The sequence below is a fragment of the Microsporum canis genome, genomic scaffold, assembly GCF_000151145.1.
Source record: "Microsporum canis CBS 113480 supercont1.6 genomic scaffold, whole genome shotgun sequence".
Classification (NCBI taxonomy): Eukaryota; Fungi; Ascomycota; class Eurotiomycetes; order Onygenales; family Arthrodermataceae; genus Microsporum; species Microsporum canis.
The window spans coordinates 2,071,081-2,085,538 of NW_003299164.1; the positions used below are offsets into that span (position 1 = coordinate 2,071,081).

Here is a 14,458-nt window from a genome sequence, read left to right on the forward strand (position 1 = left end):
AAAGACGTAAGTAGGCAAGGCAGTTGTTGGGGGGAGAAAAAATACAACGAAAGAGTGGGAGGAAGAAAATGGAATCAGCAGGGAAAAACCACTTTTATGTTTCTTCGCGAGGGGTTTGGTGATTCTTTTGTCTATTAATCGTCGCCATCGATGAACTGGAGTCGTTCTTTGGCGGTTTTGGCTCTTTTAGAGGTGCCTTTTGCTGGTGCACGGCGGCGACCTCCTTTACCTGATGAGCCTGCAGCAGGTGTTTCGATGTCTGCGGATAGGGGGGTTGCAGTGCCGGAAGGTCTGGTGCTGAGATCTTCGAAGTGGCCTTCGCCTGTGTATCGTGGATAGTTAGTAAAATTATCCTGTGCCTGGTGACATTGATGTAGAGTATACATACCTTCATGATACATATCGTCCAGTGTGACATCTTTCTTCTTCTTGGGAGCAGCCTTTCTACCCTTCTTAGGCGCAGCGGCCGCGTCTTCTCCCTTATCCATGGCTTCCTTCTCCTTTTGTTCCAGGATCTTCGCCTCGTCGTCGTCCGCAAGCCACATGGCGATATCCTTAGTGCGGTTCTCGCGGCTACGAGTGTTGAAGTCGACGCCACCGCCTGCACCGCCGGAGATAACTACGCGCTGCACTTCTTCCTTTTGCAGGGCTCGTTTGCGGATTCGTTCTTCGATGGTTCCGCGGGTGATTAGGCGGTACACTGTAACTTGTCTGGTTTGACCGAGACGATGGGCTCGGTCCATGGCCTGGGAATCGATGGTTGGATTCCAGTCGGAATCATAGAAGATTACTGTATCGGCTGCTGTCAGGTTGATACCTAGACCACCGGCACGGGTGGAGAGAAGGAAGATGAATATCTCAGGCCGTTGCTGGAAATCTAAAACTGTATCACGACGATCCTCTAGCTTAGTACTGCCGTCTAGTCGGCAGTATTTGTAGTTGCGGTAAGTGAGGTATTCTTCCATCAGGTCAATCATACGAGTCATTTGGAAGTAAAGCAGTACTCGATGACCGCCATTCTTTAGTTCTCGGAGGAGTTCATCCAGTTTCGCCAGTTTGCCGGAGTCAGTGACGAAGCGTCTCATTGACGGCACGGTGATATTGGTGTATCCTCGTTTCGTGGAGCCTGGTTTCGGCAACAGTGGTGCGTACGAGTACGGCAGAGGGTCAACCTTGTTATTGAGGATTTCCTGGTCAAGTCCTGGGGTCGTTGTTCCGATTAAAGCTTGACGAGCCTGAACGTTGAAGAAGGTATGCTTGGCTTCTAAACTCGGCACAGATGAAGACGATGATATCATGATCGGAGGGGCATTAGCATCCGCTTTACCGCACGGCTCTAATCCTAGGATCCCTTCGTTATCGATCACAGACTGAGTAACGTTGTATAGCTCGCGTAAGCAACCGGTAGAGCCAACTTCCGCAAGTTCAGATCGACTGCTTCGATCGACAATGTTAAATAAAGAGTGAGGTAGAATTGAGTTATTATTCGCTGTATCATCATCGTAGACGACTGAAAGCCGTGCCAGACGATTCTCTATACCCTGACGGTCCAATGTCCTTTCAAACACTCCCCTTTGAGAGACTGCGGATGCCTCACCCATTGACATGTCGGTAAACCTGAGCCAGGAGAAGGCCTGGTCTCTATCTAGACTATGGCGCATATTATCTGGCGACCACACATTCATCAGATGAGAAAGGTATTTGTCGTCGAACCCAGCCCTGCTGTTGTCTGATCCAGGAATGTCGAGTCGCCCAGTAGAATTGCAAAGCATCCTAGGTAGATCATACTCGATCAAGCTGCGAGTAGAGTAGCAGACAGACAACGGCGCTCTAACGAAAGAAGCCGATTCAGCGAAGTAGCACATGGAATAGGGCGAGGAGGTATCTGCACGCTCGAACAAGTCTGGATGATTGCAAACTTTCCGGAACTGCATGACCAAGTTCATCAGCGTTGTGCTGTCGGCCTCTTCACCAGTGGCAGCTTTTTCAATAAGGTCGATTATGCTGACACGGTTCCGGAGACTGGCATAGTATGCTCGCTGTCGGTATGTTAGATCACAAAAGACGTCCTTCTCGACCTTATCACCAAGTTCCTTCTGGACATGCTTCTTAATACGTCGTAGCATGAAAGGCTTGAGAATCATATGTAGTCGCTTAAGCTGGTCTTCATTCAGCTTGGTGTTACTCTGAGCATGGCTTTCAATGTCCTTGGAGAACCATTCGCTGAATTCATCATGTGAATCAAAGAGTGTCGGCATTATGAAGTGCAGCAGGGCCCAAAGTTCCTGCATATTGTTTTGGATAGGCGTTCCGGTGAGCAGCAGTCTGTTCCTGCAGTGGAAACCAAGCAGGTTCTTCCATCGCGAACTCTGTGAGGATTTGATTGCCTGAGCCTCGTCTAGAACCATGTACTGCCATTTGACCTTTTGGAAATACTGTGCATCCAACACCACTAGCTGATAGGAAGTCACCAGGACGTGGAACTCAGATTGTTTGGTGTAAGTGATATGCTTGCGATCCCAAAATTTACGCAGCACCTTTCGATCTTTGGCCGAGCCCCAGTACGGAAGTACTTTGATATCCGGGACGAATTTTGTGATTTCCTGCTGCCAGTTATGAAGGGTGGAGGCCGGAGCGATGACGAGGAACGGCCCCCAGATGTTGTGGACTTCAGCGAGGTAGGCCATTACGGAGATGGACTGGACAGTCTTTCCGAGACCCATCTCGTCGGCAAGGATGCCGTTGATGCCCTGCTCGTAGAGGTTGACTAGCCAGTTGAGGCCCTTCAATTGGTATTCTTTGAGCTGGCAGTTAAGCAGCTTAGGCTGCGCAACCTGCACGTCACCCAGACTTGTAGGGTTCTGGAAGTTCATTTCGCCTTCGTCAAAGGCAGCCATCTTATTATCCTGTTCGTTGAATGCCTTTGCGCGGTCTTGGGCCTGTTTAACGGCATTCTGCGCGTTGGCCATGGCCGCCTCCCTTAGCGCAGTATCGTCCTCAGCATCAAAGTCGAGATCCTCAAAGTTGGTAACCTTTGCGCTGAGATCGCCCACATCTTCAGGAACATTGAACGTGTGTTCAGGCTCTTTTGCGCCACCATCGACTGGGGCAGCGATGGTGTCGCCAGACTGTTCGGCTTCACTGGTCTTGATCTTGCGGCCAATGAAATGGGAGTACAGTTCAGTCTGAGATATAAGAAAGTTAAGTTTGCGTTTCTGGCGATTGGCTTCACGATCTGCGTCTGCCTTTCTGGCGAGCTCCAGCTCTTGTTTCTCTGCCATTCGGCGCAAATCACGCTCTTCACGTTCGTTTCGCTTCCAGAAAGACATCATTTCACGCATAGTTCGTTTAGCCCGGGCCTGGGTGTCCTTTGTGCTACGATTGGTGCGATCTTGCCATTTCCTTGCCTGTTTGCTGGCCAGCTGGGCTGTTTTGCGCAAGTTCTCCTGGCGGATGTTAAGGGAAGAGGCTTTGATGCGGGCAACCTTTGGAATGTCCTTGCGAGCCATGTCTCGCCAAATCTGTTCGTAGAGCTGAGTGTAGCCCTTGGTGTCGAATGTTGCAACGGGAGTGGGCGTGGGTTCCTTTGAGCGAGCGGCCTTGGTATCCTTTTTCAGGGTTGATTTCCTCGAGCCGTCCTTGGATGCGGTTGCAGGGGGCTCTTCACCTTCCAGGGCGGCATAGGCAGCTTCTGCGGCATCCTTCTCGGCCTGTTTTTGCTCTTTGGTCTTCTTTGGTCGAGCAGCAGAGCCACCTTTGCTTGGTCTCTTCTTGCTGGGAGAGGCCTTATCACGAGTGTGGAATGAACCTGTAGTGCCACCTTCGAGGTTTGGAGACAGAGGAGCAACCTCGCTAATCTCCTGAGGAGCTGATCCGGTCTCGAGTACATGCTTGGTGTGCTTGATCTTTTTGCGAGATCGGGCAATTTCACGCTGCAGTTTCTCCTTTTCGGCATCATCTTCCATCTTGCTGACTTTCTTCTGAGCGGCCTGGATCTTCTCCATCTCAGCACGAACTGTATTCTCACGTCGTCGTTTCCGCTGCATGTCCTTTTTGCGTTCCTTTTCATCCATAATTTCCTTTTGCTGGACTTCTTCTATCACTTCAGCCTCGTGGAGGCGAGCAAAGCGTTCCGTGCCAGCAATGGCCTGTTTTTCGAATACCCGGGCCAGTTTACCCAAGAAGTTCGCTCGACGACGCTGATCCAATTAGCCATGATAATACAGACTGTAAAGATAAAGGTACACACCTTTCGCTTCTGGTTGTCAAGGGCTTCTGCCTCTCTAGCCCGCTTTCTCCCCTTGACAATGTATCGTTGCCATTCGTCTTCAAACCCAGGAGCCTCGACATCGCTTTTGTCCATATTATCCAATCGTTCCAGGGCGCTGGCGAGGTTTGAGCTACTCAAGAGCTGTGGGGGAGACTGTTTCGCAGGAGCCAAGGGAGCAGCTGGCTTTGGTGCACCATTCGCGACTGGTTTTGGCGCAATTTCACTGTATGTAGCGTCGTAGTTAAGATGGCGGCGCCGCTTATCAGACTCTAGCATTCTGGGTTCGGGCTTGGGAGCTGGTTTGGGCGCTGGTTTGGGAGCAGGCGCGGCAACAGGCTGCGGTGGCTGTTCACTGGCCTTGACTGGCGGAACAGAGGCCTTTCGAGGGCGTTCTTCTGCCGGTCCTGACAAGATGCTGGCAAACGACATAGGGTCCGTAGCTCTTGCCGGTTTCTACAAAGTTCGTTAGTAAAGAAGATTATATAAAGCATAAGATGAGAGATGTGAAGTAACTGACTGGTTCCTTTGGGGTGGTGGCCCTGGTCTCACGGACAGGAGGCTGAGAAGAGAATACCGGGCGCGAGTCGAGAGAGATATCAGGCTCGCGCTTTGGGGACCGAAGGACGCCATCTCCGATGCTACCTGGACGCGTGTGGGAAGGTGTATGGTTGAACATGCCCGGAGACGGAGAGTGAGCCGGATTCGACATCAACGAGCTACCGTATGGACGTGGTAGGGAGTATCCAGACTGATTGGAGCCATGGTAAGCCGGCGAAGGCTCCGCGCCATTCAAGGGCGGCAAAGTGGTGTTCATGGGAGAGGTAGGATGGGTGTAGTGCGGACTCCTGCTCACAGTGGGGAATCCAGGAGGCGTATGAGGCGGATGCTGCTGCTGCTGCTGCTGTTGTTGCTGCTGGTAGGAAGAGGCATCTGAGCCAGCGTAGGGGCGGTCCCGCGACGGCGAGTAAGAGAGATATCTAGCCTGCTGCGACGGCGAGCGCGAGGAGTACGGAGGAGCTCCCGTCATGGCTGCTAGAGCTGCTGGAGGGCCAATTCAGGCCTTTCCGGGCTTGCGCTGAGCTGACGACGGGCCCTTCAGAGGACACGCTCCATGGGCTGGTTTTCGCGGGATCTAGACAGCAGAAGTTGGAGGTGAGCAGAGACGGTCGCAGGTGAGGTAGAGACAGAGGCAAGGAGGGGGAGAGACAGGATGAGAGGGATGGTGATGCGAGAGGATGAAGATGAAGATGAAGAAGCAAAACGTCAAGAAGAAGGCTTCTTTTTTGTTTCTTCGTCTTTTTCTTCTTCTTCTTTTCTTCCAACCAAAAAACTTCCTTCTTTTGATATCTCACGTGATGTTACAAAGTTGAGGATGAGAAGATGAGATGATATAGATGGTAAAGATGAAGAAGAAGAAGATGGTGATGATGATAGTATTAAAGGTGAAGATGATAGTAGATATGCTGTTAGATTAAGGATGTCATCTATTAGATACATTTACGGTGATGGATGTCAAGGACGGTCTACATACTCAGTATACAAGAGAGAAGCCTGGCTAATGGCAGATATAGATGTACTAAGATACCATATCTATTTCTTCAGGTCGTTTGATGGAGCTGGCCTCTCCTTTGATGCCGTCTTGATGCCATCTTGACATCTCTTGGTGTCTCTTTGATGCTGCCGGCTCTGCGCATGGCTGTGTATAAACATAGTGAGACAGACATTTAGATATGTTGGACACCAGTTTCTTTGCAGGATATTCGATAGCGACATGTCGACAGCCTCGTCTGGTCTCTGATACGATGTCCTTCACTTGTGGATGGCCATCTCCTCTGTCCAGCCGTACGTAGAGTTGGGTCTCTCTATGCCAACAGTCTTGAATAGTTGAAGCTGACATTGCAGTCCTTATGTACCCTGAGCCATCCCGAGTTCATATATGGTTATATTCCCCCGGATGTCCCCGTAGTCAAGCAAATAACTGATGGTGCCCATAAGATCCCTGGTGATAGCTGTGTCCTGCTGGGAGTATCTGGTACATAGCTAGACGGTGTTAGTTAGCAACCACGTCGTCCATGTAGAGCCGAGGGGCATGACCGCAGTATAAACTGGTATACACACCTGTTATAATACCCGATTATATCAATGTATCGACATCATCATCAGACGAAGATGAGAAGAAGTAATGCATCTTGCATCTGCTTGGCGTTGATAGACTAAATAGTTTCATGGCACATCGCGAGCTCTCCAAACGTCACCAGCATCAACATGATCTAGAGAGCAACACTCAGTGCGCATCATGGCGCTGGACGGATCCAGTGGCTATGTAGCTGCCAGCAGCCTCAGCCTGGCTAAGCTGGCCGAGTCATCACTGCCGATATTCAGCGTCAAGCAGGTCCAGCTCAAGTTCTCCATCGCCGCCGATTTCGTCGCGGCCCAGGTTGCCAACGATGTGCTCATCCTCGCTCTGGCAACCGGCAGGATCCTGAGGATAGACTTGAATAATGCAGAAGACATCGATGGTGTGTTTTGTACTCTTTTATTTTGCTGGACGAAGGAGAGTGATAGCTAACGCTGGTAAATAGACATCGACCTGCCTAAGAAGTCATCCGAGATAGGCGTCATTCGCCGCATGTTTCTTGACCCTTCGGCCTCACATCTGATCATATCGACTACGCTTGGGGAGAACTTCTACCTTCATACACAGTCTCGACAGCCCAAGCCACTCTCGCGCCTGAAGGGGGTGATGATAGAGTGCATCGCGTGGAACCCGGCCGTACCTACAGCTTCGACGAGGGAGATACTCGTGGGTTCGACGGACGGAAACGTCTACGAAGTATACATCGAATCTGCCTCAGAGTTCTACCGCAGAGATGAGAGATATGTCAACACGGTGTACAAGGTGCCCAGCCTGTCTGTAACCGGCATCTGGGTGGACTTTGTCGGTGGGAGGAAGGATTCCCGGCAGATCATAGTGTCGTCGAATGGGAAGATATTCTACTTCACGGGCAAGATAGGGAGACATGGGAAGGAAGGAGGAGGAGGATCGATATACAGTGACCTGTTCCGCAAGGAGAACCCCGTCGTCCATGAGCTCTCTAGCGCGACTCTCTCGGCGCCGTCATTGCTTGCCATGCAACCCGACCCCCTGGAGGAGGGACACAGCGATGGCAGAGCAGATGATGAAAGGCGCTTTGCCTGGCTTTCGTCGCTAGGTGTCTTACATGGTGCCGTGCCCAACTCTCCCAACCAAGAGATGGGAGGCCGGATATTCGATAAGGCCAAGATGATTCCTCGTTCAATCTTACCAGCCACCGAATCTGCGAGAGGAGGCCGGAAGCTGATCCAGGACCCCATCAAGGGAATGGCCATGACACAATGGCATATTCTTACCTTGGTCGAGGGTAGAATCGTCGCAGTCAACCGCTTGAATGGAGAGATTGTGTACGATCAGGCAGTCCTCGAGCCAGGCGAAAGCTCACTTGGTTTGGTTGCAGACCAAAAGATGAACACATACTGGCTTTTTACAGGGCAAGAGATATATGAGATCTCCGCCAACGATGAGGACAGAGATGTGTGGAGGATCCTTCTAAAAGAGCAACAGTTTGACTCTGCGCTCCGATATGCCCATGGACTCACCCAAAAGGACGCCGTGGCCACTGCTTCGGGTGACCATCTTGCAAGCAAAGGACAGTACCTAGAAGCTGCGTCGGTTTGGGGCAAAAGCAGTAAACGGTTCGAGGAGGTCTGCCTCACCTTCATTGATAAGGGGGAGCAAGACGCCCTAAGGAAGTACCTCCTTACCCAACTGTCAACCTACAAGAAGTCAGCTACGATGCAGAGAATGATGATAGCGAGCTGGCTGGTAGAGATTTTCATGTCCAAACTGAACTCGTTGGACGATACCATTGCAACAAAGGCTGAGCTGGTCGAGGGAGGCAACGCAGACGATGCCAAAGATGACATTCAGAGTATACAGTCTGAGTTCCAGCATTTCGTCAACAAGTACAAGGCCGATCTCGATCCCAGGACTGTCTATGACATTATCGGTAGTCATGGGCGCGAAAAGGAGCTGCTCTACTTTGCGACTACGATCAGTGATCACAACTTCGTCCTCTCGTACTGGGTTCAACGGGAGAAGTGGTCGGAAGCACTCAACGTGCTGAAGAAGCAGACTGACCCCGAAGTGTTTTACAAATACAGCAGCGTTCTGATGGCATACTCTGCGAACGAATTTGTCGATATACTAATGAGACAGACGGACTTGGATCCTCAAAAGCTCATACCAGCGCTACTTAGCTACAACAAGGGCACCAAGGCCACCCTGCCTCAAAACCAGGCAACAAGATACCTCAACTTCATCATCGCCAATCACCCTAACCCCTCAGCAGCCGTACATAATACCCTAATTTCTATATACGCATCCCACCCTTCGACATCCGAGGGCGCTCTCCTCCAGTACCTTGAATCCCAGCCGTCATCCCCACCTCCTTATGACGCCGACTTTGCCCTACGCCTATGCATCCAGCATAAGCGTGTGCAGTCATGTGTGCACATCTACAGCATGATGGACCAGTATCAAGAAGGCGTCACCCTGGCCCTGAAGCACGATGATATCGAACTTGCCGCTCTCGTCGCTGATAGACCAGAAGGCAACGATAAGCTCCGTAAGAAACTCTGGCTTCTCGTAGCCGAGAAGAAGATTCACCAGCCCGGAATCGGCATCAAGGACGCAATTGAGTTTCTACGCCGGTGTGAACTCCTACGTATCGAAGATCTGATACCCTTCTTCCCGGATTTCGTGGTAATCGACGACTTCAAGGATGAAATCTGCACTGCTCTAGAAGACTACTCGCGGCACATTGATACCCTCCGTCAGGAGATGGATAATTCAGCACATGTAGCGGAACAGATACGGCTGGAGACCGCGTCACTGGGCTCGCGGTATGCCATCGTCGAGCCGGGAGAGAAGTGCTGGATCTGCTCGTTACCTGTGCTGAGTAGACAGTTTTTCGTCTTCCCGTGCCAACATGCGTTCCATAGTGACTGTCTGGGGAAGAAGGTGATGGATGCAGCGGGGTCGGGGAAGAAGAAGCATATCAGAGATTTACAGGCTGAGATGAGCAAGGGGACCAGCATCGGGGCAAAGAGGGAGAAGATTATCAGGGAGTTGGATGGGTTGATTGCCGAGGCATGGTGAGTAACTCTACTGCTGTTTTATCTATTGCGTTATCGTTCTAACTTGGCTGTAGTATCTTATGTGGAGAGTATGCTATCAAGCAACTGGATGAGCCATTTGTCAGCCCGTCAGACAACAAGAACGAATGGGCAGTTTGAGGCAGAAAGGCTGAATGTACACATCATCTCCCTTGATCTACCTTATTTAGAATGGAGAAGAAATGAAGCATAGACTAAATGTCCTCCATTCTCCCAACATGCGTCTCGCCCAGCCGCCAGACCCAGCCGTAACCCCCCAACCCGTAAGCCGTAAAGCGTAAATTCGTACTATCCAAGTCCTCTTACACCTCATGCTCGACCTCAGCGACCCTCGGAACCTTGTCAAGCTTGACCTGGGCAAACTTTGCGACGAGTTCGATCTAAGCAAGGACGCCGATTAGCCCAGATTGTCACTTTTGCCTTTTCAACCGTTCCACGGCCGGGCTTGTCGAAGATGCGGGGGAGGCAAAAGATGAAAAGAAGAAGAAATAGAAGAATAAGAAGAGGGGAGGGGAAACGTACGCACTGATGAACTAGCTCGACGTCTTGACTGGTGATGCCAATGCGTCTCATTCCACGGAGATGCCAGTGGGTTTCATGTCGGAGATTCTGTATCATGATGCCGGACAGGACGACCAGCTCGGTCTCGACATCGTTGAGGATAGAGTGGTCCGAGAGATAGAGCCCGTACGTTATCTCGGTAGATATCCAGACTATCCGTTTACGTCAGTACCAAGAACATGGTAAGGAGAATGCTGGGGGGGTGTAAGCGTACAGAAATCCCTGTGGGCAGCGAGCGAGTGCTGGATGCCGTCAAGATTGCTCTGGTAGATCCGGCTCAGCCATGACATTCCTCGCTCATGGTTCTGTTCCCCGGACTGCCAATGTTCTCTGCCATAACCATAATTAGCCATGCAGTAAAAATAGTCATATATGGTTGTGTAGTATATGCATGCATGTATGTACCTAGAGAAAGAGTAATCTTTATCCTCCTCCTTTTCGACCTTCGCTATACCCAGGATGGCCTCGAGGGGACGACAGACACCGATGATGGGCACGCACTTGACCAACGCCTCACGCAGACGACGGACTAGCCGCGGCCGTGACTCTGGCGTAGCGTACTCTGGCTGCTCTATGAGATGAGAGTACAGCTGGACGACGTACTCCGGCTCACCAGCACCAGACAAAGCGGCGATCTAGCAGTGACGGTAAAAAGTGACGGCCACAAGTTAGTTCCCCTTTGGACTCAATTAGATTTCCAACAAGTGCAAATCGGTAAATCAGTCGAATAAAGAAAAGCATCACGCGGGGCGTCCGTAGTGGTCTACTATGTATGTGCATAGTAGTCTTGTGCATGTATACGCCTTGCTTTTTCCTCTCTGTCTTTCCCCCTCCCCCAGCAGTTATTTCAATCAATCGGCACTCTCCGTGCATCCGATGGTATACGAAGAAGCAAATTGATCGCCAAGTCGGGTAATAAATAGTTGCATTCCTCCTCATCATCGTCATCATGAGTGAGAGATGCGGCGGCTGACGCCATGGTGGTCCAGGGATTCAGTAGTTATGGAGTAGGATCTGGGGTAAAAAAAAGAACATCGTATCATTGAATAGCGCCGTTGATCCCTGAAGGGAGAGAGGAAAAGCCGTTTCTTGACCAGAACCTTGTCTGGGGAAGGAGAAAGGAGATGATGAAGAAGATCTAATAATACAAAACATCCTATCTATGGACTTACTGGGATAAAGTACCATCTGTCATCTCCCAGGGTGGTGAGGGAGAAGACACGCTGGACCTCCTTGAAGAGGTCGACGGCTTCCTGTGATCGGCTCATGTTGGTATGTTCAACAATGGGACAGTGTGATGGCATGAGTTGCTTGTATCAACGTCGGACGGCATCAATTAAGCATATCTAAAATACATAGTGCTACCGTGAGTAGAGGAGATGTCTACTTGGTCAACGTCATCGTCGTACATACATAGTGCTCCATAGTAAATAGCCTGACTGATAACCTGATCGAATATTAGGCTGCACGGAAGAGTGGCTGGTCCTGTCCACTGATTATTCGTACATCTGATTTATCACAGCCACGCATGTGGTGATTACTGGTGTAAACGACAACATACTGCAGCTGAGCCTATATGGGATGGATGGGTTGCCTTCCTGCTAGTTGCTGCTGCCGCTTGCTGAGAAAGATTTCACTGCGCGATAATTAATAAATTTAAAATCTCTCGAAGGTCCTCCTCTTCTTTATTGCGCCGAACTGAAACGGACCAAAAGCAACCAACAAGGGGGAAAAGGGAAGAAGAGTTTAAACAACTACTATCTTCCAATCGGACTTTGGGGGGAAATAGAATTCGTTGGCAAGGGTGGTCTGTCTGTTATTATTACTGTGTACTACTATGTAGCGTAAGTATATTTGTACTCTTGGTGCAGCGAGTCGGAGGAGGGCAGGGCTGCTTCCGATGGAACGATCGATGGAATGATGGTGAGAAAGGTGCATCCGCTCGGGCATGGATAGTCTTGTCTGTTTCGGGTGCGAGAGGGAGAGCGAAAGAGAAAGAGATGAGAGGACATGACGTGGCGTCCGTCTCACAGAGGGAATATAAACCAGTTGTAGAGAATTGATATACACTGTAAGCGCTGGAGTTGTCCCGTCGTAGCACGGAAGGGCAGATGATGGGCAACCAGCATCAACAAAACCTGCCCTTTCTCTCCCCTCTCACGGAAGAAGAATAGTTACTAGAGAATTAAATAAACAGCAAAAAAAAGAATAATAATAAACAAGAGGCCGAAAAGGAACATCATGGCCATTGGCTCGAGTCGAGTGCCTTTATGCAAGAGTGCTATGTAAAATGAGGCGGTGAAGTTTTGCATATTCGTTTTTCCCTGCTCTGTGTGGCATCTTATATATATATACGTGGTGGATGTGCATATACTATGTGTGGACTATGTGTATGGGGGAACTCCGCTGATGTGCATGTTAATGTGTTATGCAGAGAGGCCAGAGAGAGCATCAACATAGAGTCGATGGCATGTCGAGACTGTTGAACCAGTCGTCATGCGTAAGGCATTTAATACAGATTGACAGACAAAGAGAGGTCACACGCTTGCCGCCCGAACCTGTCTCTCTTTCTCCCGGCTAGCTACATTCGATAGTCAGCTTCAGTTGCGTTTGTGTGTGGGTGTTTTGGGGAGAAATGGGATGAGCCGTGTTTCCATGCCTTGGGTTGGGAAGATCGCTTGACAACAGCCACTCACAGGCTTGACTTCTCAAGGGTTTAAGAGGAGAAAGAAAAGAAAAAAAGAAAAAGGGAAAAAAAAAGGAAAAAGGGCCTTTCCGTGGTTCGGGCCTTGCTGGCGTCATGCTCGCCCCATCGACATGGATGCAAGTTCTAGGTGTGTGTGAGGGTGAAGACTTGTAAGTACCTTGTCGACAGGGAATACGATGCATGCAAGAACGAACCCTAAACGATGTCTTCCTCTTCTTGTTCTTCTTCCCTATCCTTGTCTTGGGTTTTCCCCTTGGGCTCAGACTCTTGGTTCAGACACTTGGTTCAGACTCTTAGTTCAGGCTTTGAGCATGGTTGACACCTCTGGCAATCAGCGGTACCGTCCGCCCTCCCCCAACGTATGTATACATAACTATATATATCGACGAAACATGGAGAAAGCTCGGCCAGGAGGGGCGAGAAGGGTGGAACATGCTGTTTCAACCCTCTTCCTGTTCTATGGCGGGTTGATGTCGACGGTAAATGTGCGGGGAGTTGAAGATCAGGCCATCATTATACTGTAGCAGTCGTAGTAGTCGACTTCCCAGTCGTGGTAGTCGACTTCCAACTGATGCCACAGGCCGAAATCTCCCCTTCATGCAGGGGGGGAAGAGAAACCTCGCATGCTAGCTAGTTCAACTCTCGACATGGAAGCGCTAAGTCGCTGCACCGTCCATGCTTGGTGTGGCAATACTGAAGAACTCGCCCTTTCCACTGCTTTTTCGTACATACAGACGTATGTATACTGGTGTAGGCCATCCTGATATATCGCGGTACACAGTGTACCATCAACGTCTCTGTGATAACACGTATCTCTTTTTACTCTTCTCCACCTCCACATCTTCCACTCTGCCACTTCTCAGCTTTTCTTCTCTTCTTCCGGTGGATCAAGAATACTTTCGTCCCTGACATGAGAAAGTACCTTGTTCGCTTACATAAGGCTATCCTCTAAGGACACGTAACCTTCTTATCTCCACGGCCGATGTACCCGCAGGTACTTCTCCTGCCCAGTAAATACAGTGAGAGAAGAAGTACCTGCGGTCACCCCATCTCCTGCAGGCCACGAACTAGCGGTTGTTCACCGCCTCCCCGCCCTTCGCTCCACGTCCCTCTTTCTCTCTCTCCCTTTTTTTTTCTTCTTCTTCCTTTTCTTTTTCTGTGGCTTAGTCATGCAGTCTCTCCCCCTTCTCCGATCTTCCACGCTTTCTTGCTTTTCTTCTTCTTTCGTCTTCTTCGTCTTCCTGTTCATCATCTTCCTCTCTCTTCTGCTTCTTCTTCTGCTCTTCTTCTTCCTCCCTCCTCGACTCTTCACCCGTCTTCTCACGTCTCTCTCACCTTCACCTTCGACTCTCCACCTCCACCTCTCGCGCTCCCTCTTCGTCCTCGCCTTCGACTCTCTTCCTCGACCTTCTCCCGTTGACTCACTTACCACAACGACCACCTACTACTACCAACTACGACTACTACGGCCGCTACTATACTACGATAACAGTACAAGGCCACGCTCGCCACTCAAGCCGTAGCATGCTTAGCTCTCTCCGTCTCTGAGTCAGACAGTCATCCCCATTGACTCGACTCGACCATAAGCTATACATATATATACACGCCAATCTCAGCAACATCTCGACCTGACAACCACCGCAGAGAGCCAGTTGCACGGTATCTATCATACCTCTCCTGACGGTTTCTCCTCGTCGACTCTTCTT

The 14,458-nt window shown here is 50.3% G+C and overlaps 4 protein-coding genes across 4 annotated transcripts; 1 reads left to right on the forward strand and 3 right to left on the reverse strand.

Annotated features, from left to right (window-relative positions):
* Window positions 1–134: 134 nt before the first annotated feature.
* Window positions 135–5,297, reverse strand: MCYG_06908 (SNF2 family ATP-dependent chromatin-remodeling factor snf21; the record flags this gene model as incomplete). Its single annotated transcript, XM_002844898.1, has 4 exons — window positions 135–322; window positions 389–4,199; window positions 4,250–4,723; window positions 4,788–5,297. 4 exons carry the CDS (start codon window positions 5,295–5,297, stop codon window positions 135–137), a joined length of 4,983 nt encoding a protein of 1,660 aa, XP_002844944.1.
* Window positions 5,298–5,846: 549 nt separating this feature from the next.
* On the reverse strand, window positions 5,847–6,167 carry MCYG_06909 (uncharacterized protein; the record flags this gene model as incomplete). The annotated part of the gene is made up of 1 exon (XM_002844899.1): window positions 5,847–6,167. One exon carries the CDS (start codon window positions 6,165–6,167, stop codon window positions 5,847–5,849), a length of 321 nt encoding a protein of 106 aa, XP_002844945.1.
* Window positions 6,168–6,566: 399 nt separating this feature from the next.
* On the forward strand, window positions 6,567–9,604 carry MCYG_06910 (vacuolar protein sorting protein DigA; the record flags this gene model as incomplete). Its single annotated transcript, XM_002844900.1, has 3 exons — window positions 6,567–6,789; window positions 6,853–9,463; window positions 9,520–9,604. 3 exons carry the CDS (start codon window positions 6,567–6,569, stop codon window positions 9,602–9,604), a joined length of 2,919 nt encoding a protein of 972 aa, XP_002844946.1.
* A 593-nt stretch (window positions 9,605–10,197) lies between these two features.
* MCYG_06911 (conserved hypothetical protein) lies at window positions 10,198–11,313 on the reverse strand (the record flags this gene model as incomplete). Its single annotated transcript, XM_002844901.1, has 4 exons — window positions 10,198–10,375; window positions 10,451–10,680; window positions 10,847–11,014; window positions 11,218–11,313. The coding sequence occupies 4 exons, from the start codon at window positions 11,311–11,313 to the stop codon at window positions 10,198–10,200; spliced, it is 672 nt and encodes a 223-aa protein (XP_002844947.1).
* Between the last annotated feature and the right edge of the window lie 3,145 nt (window positions 11,314–14,458).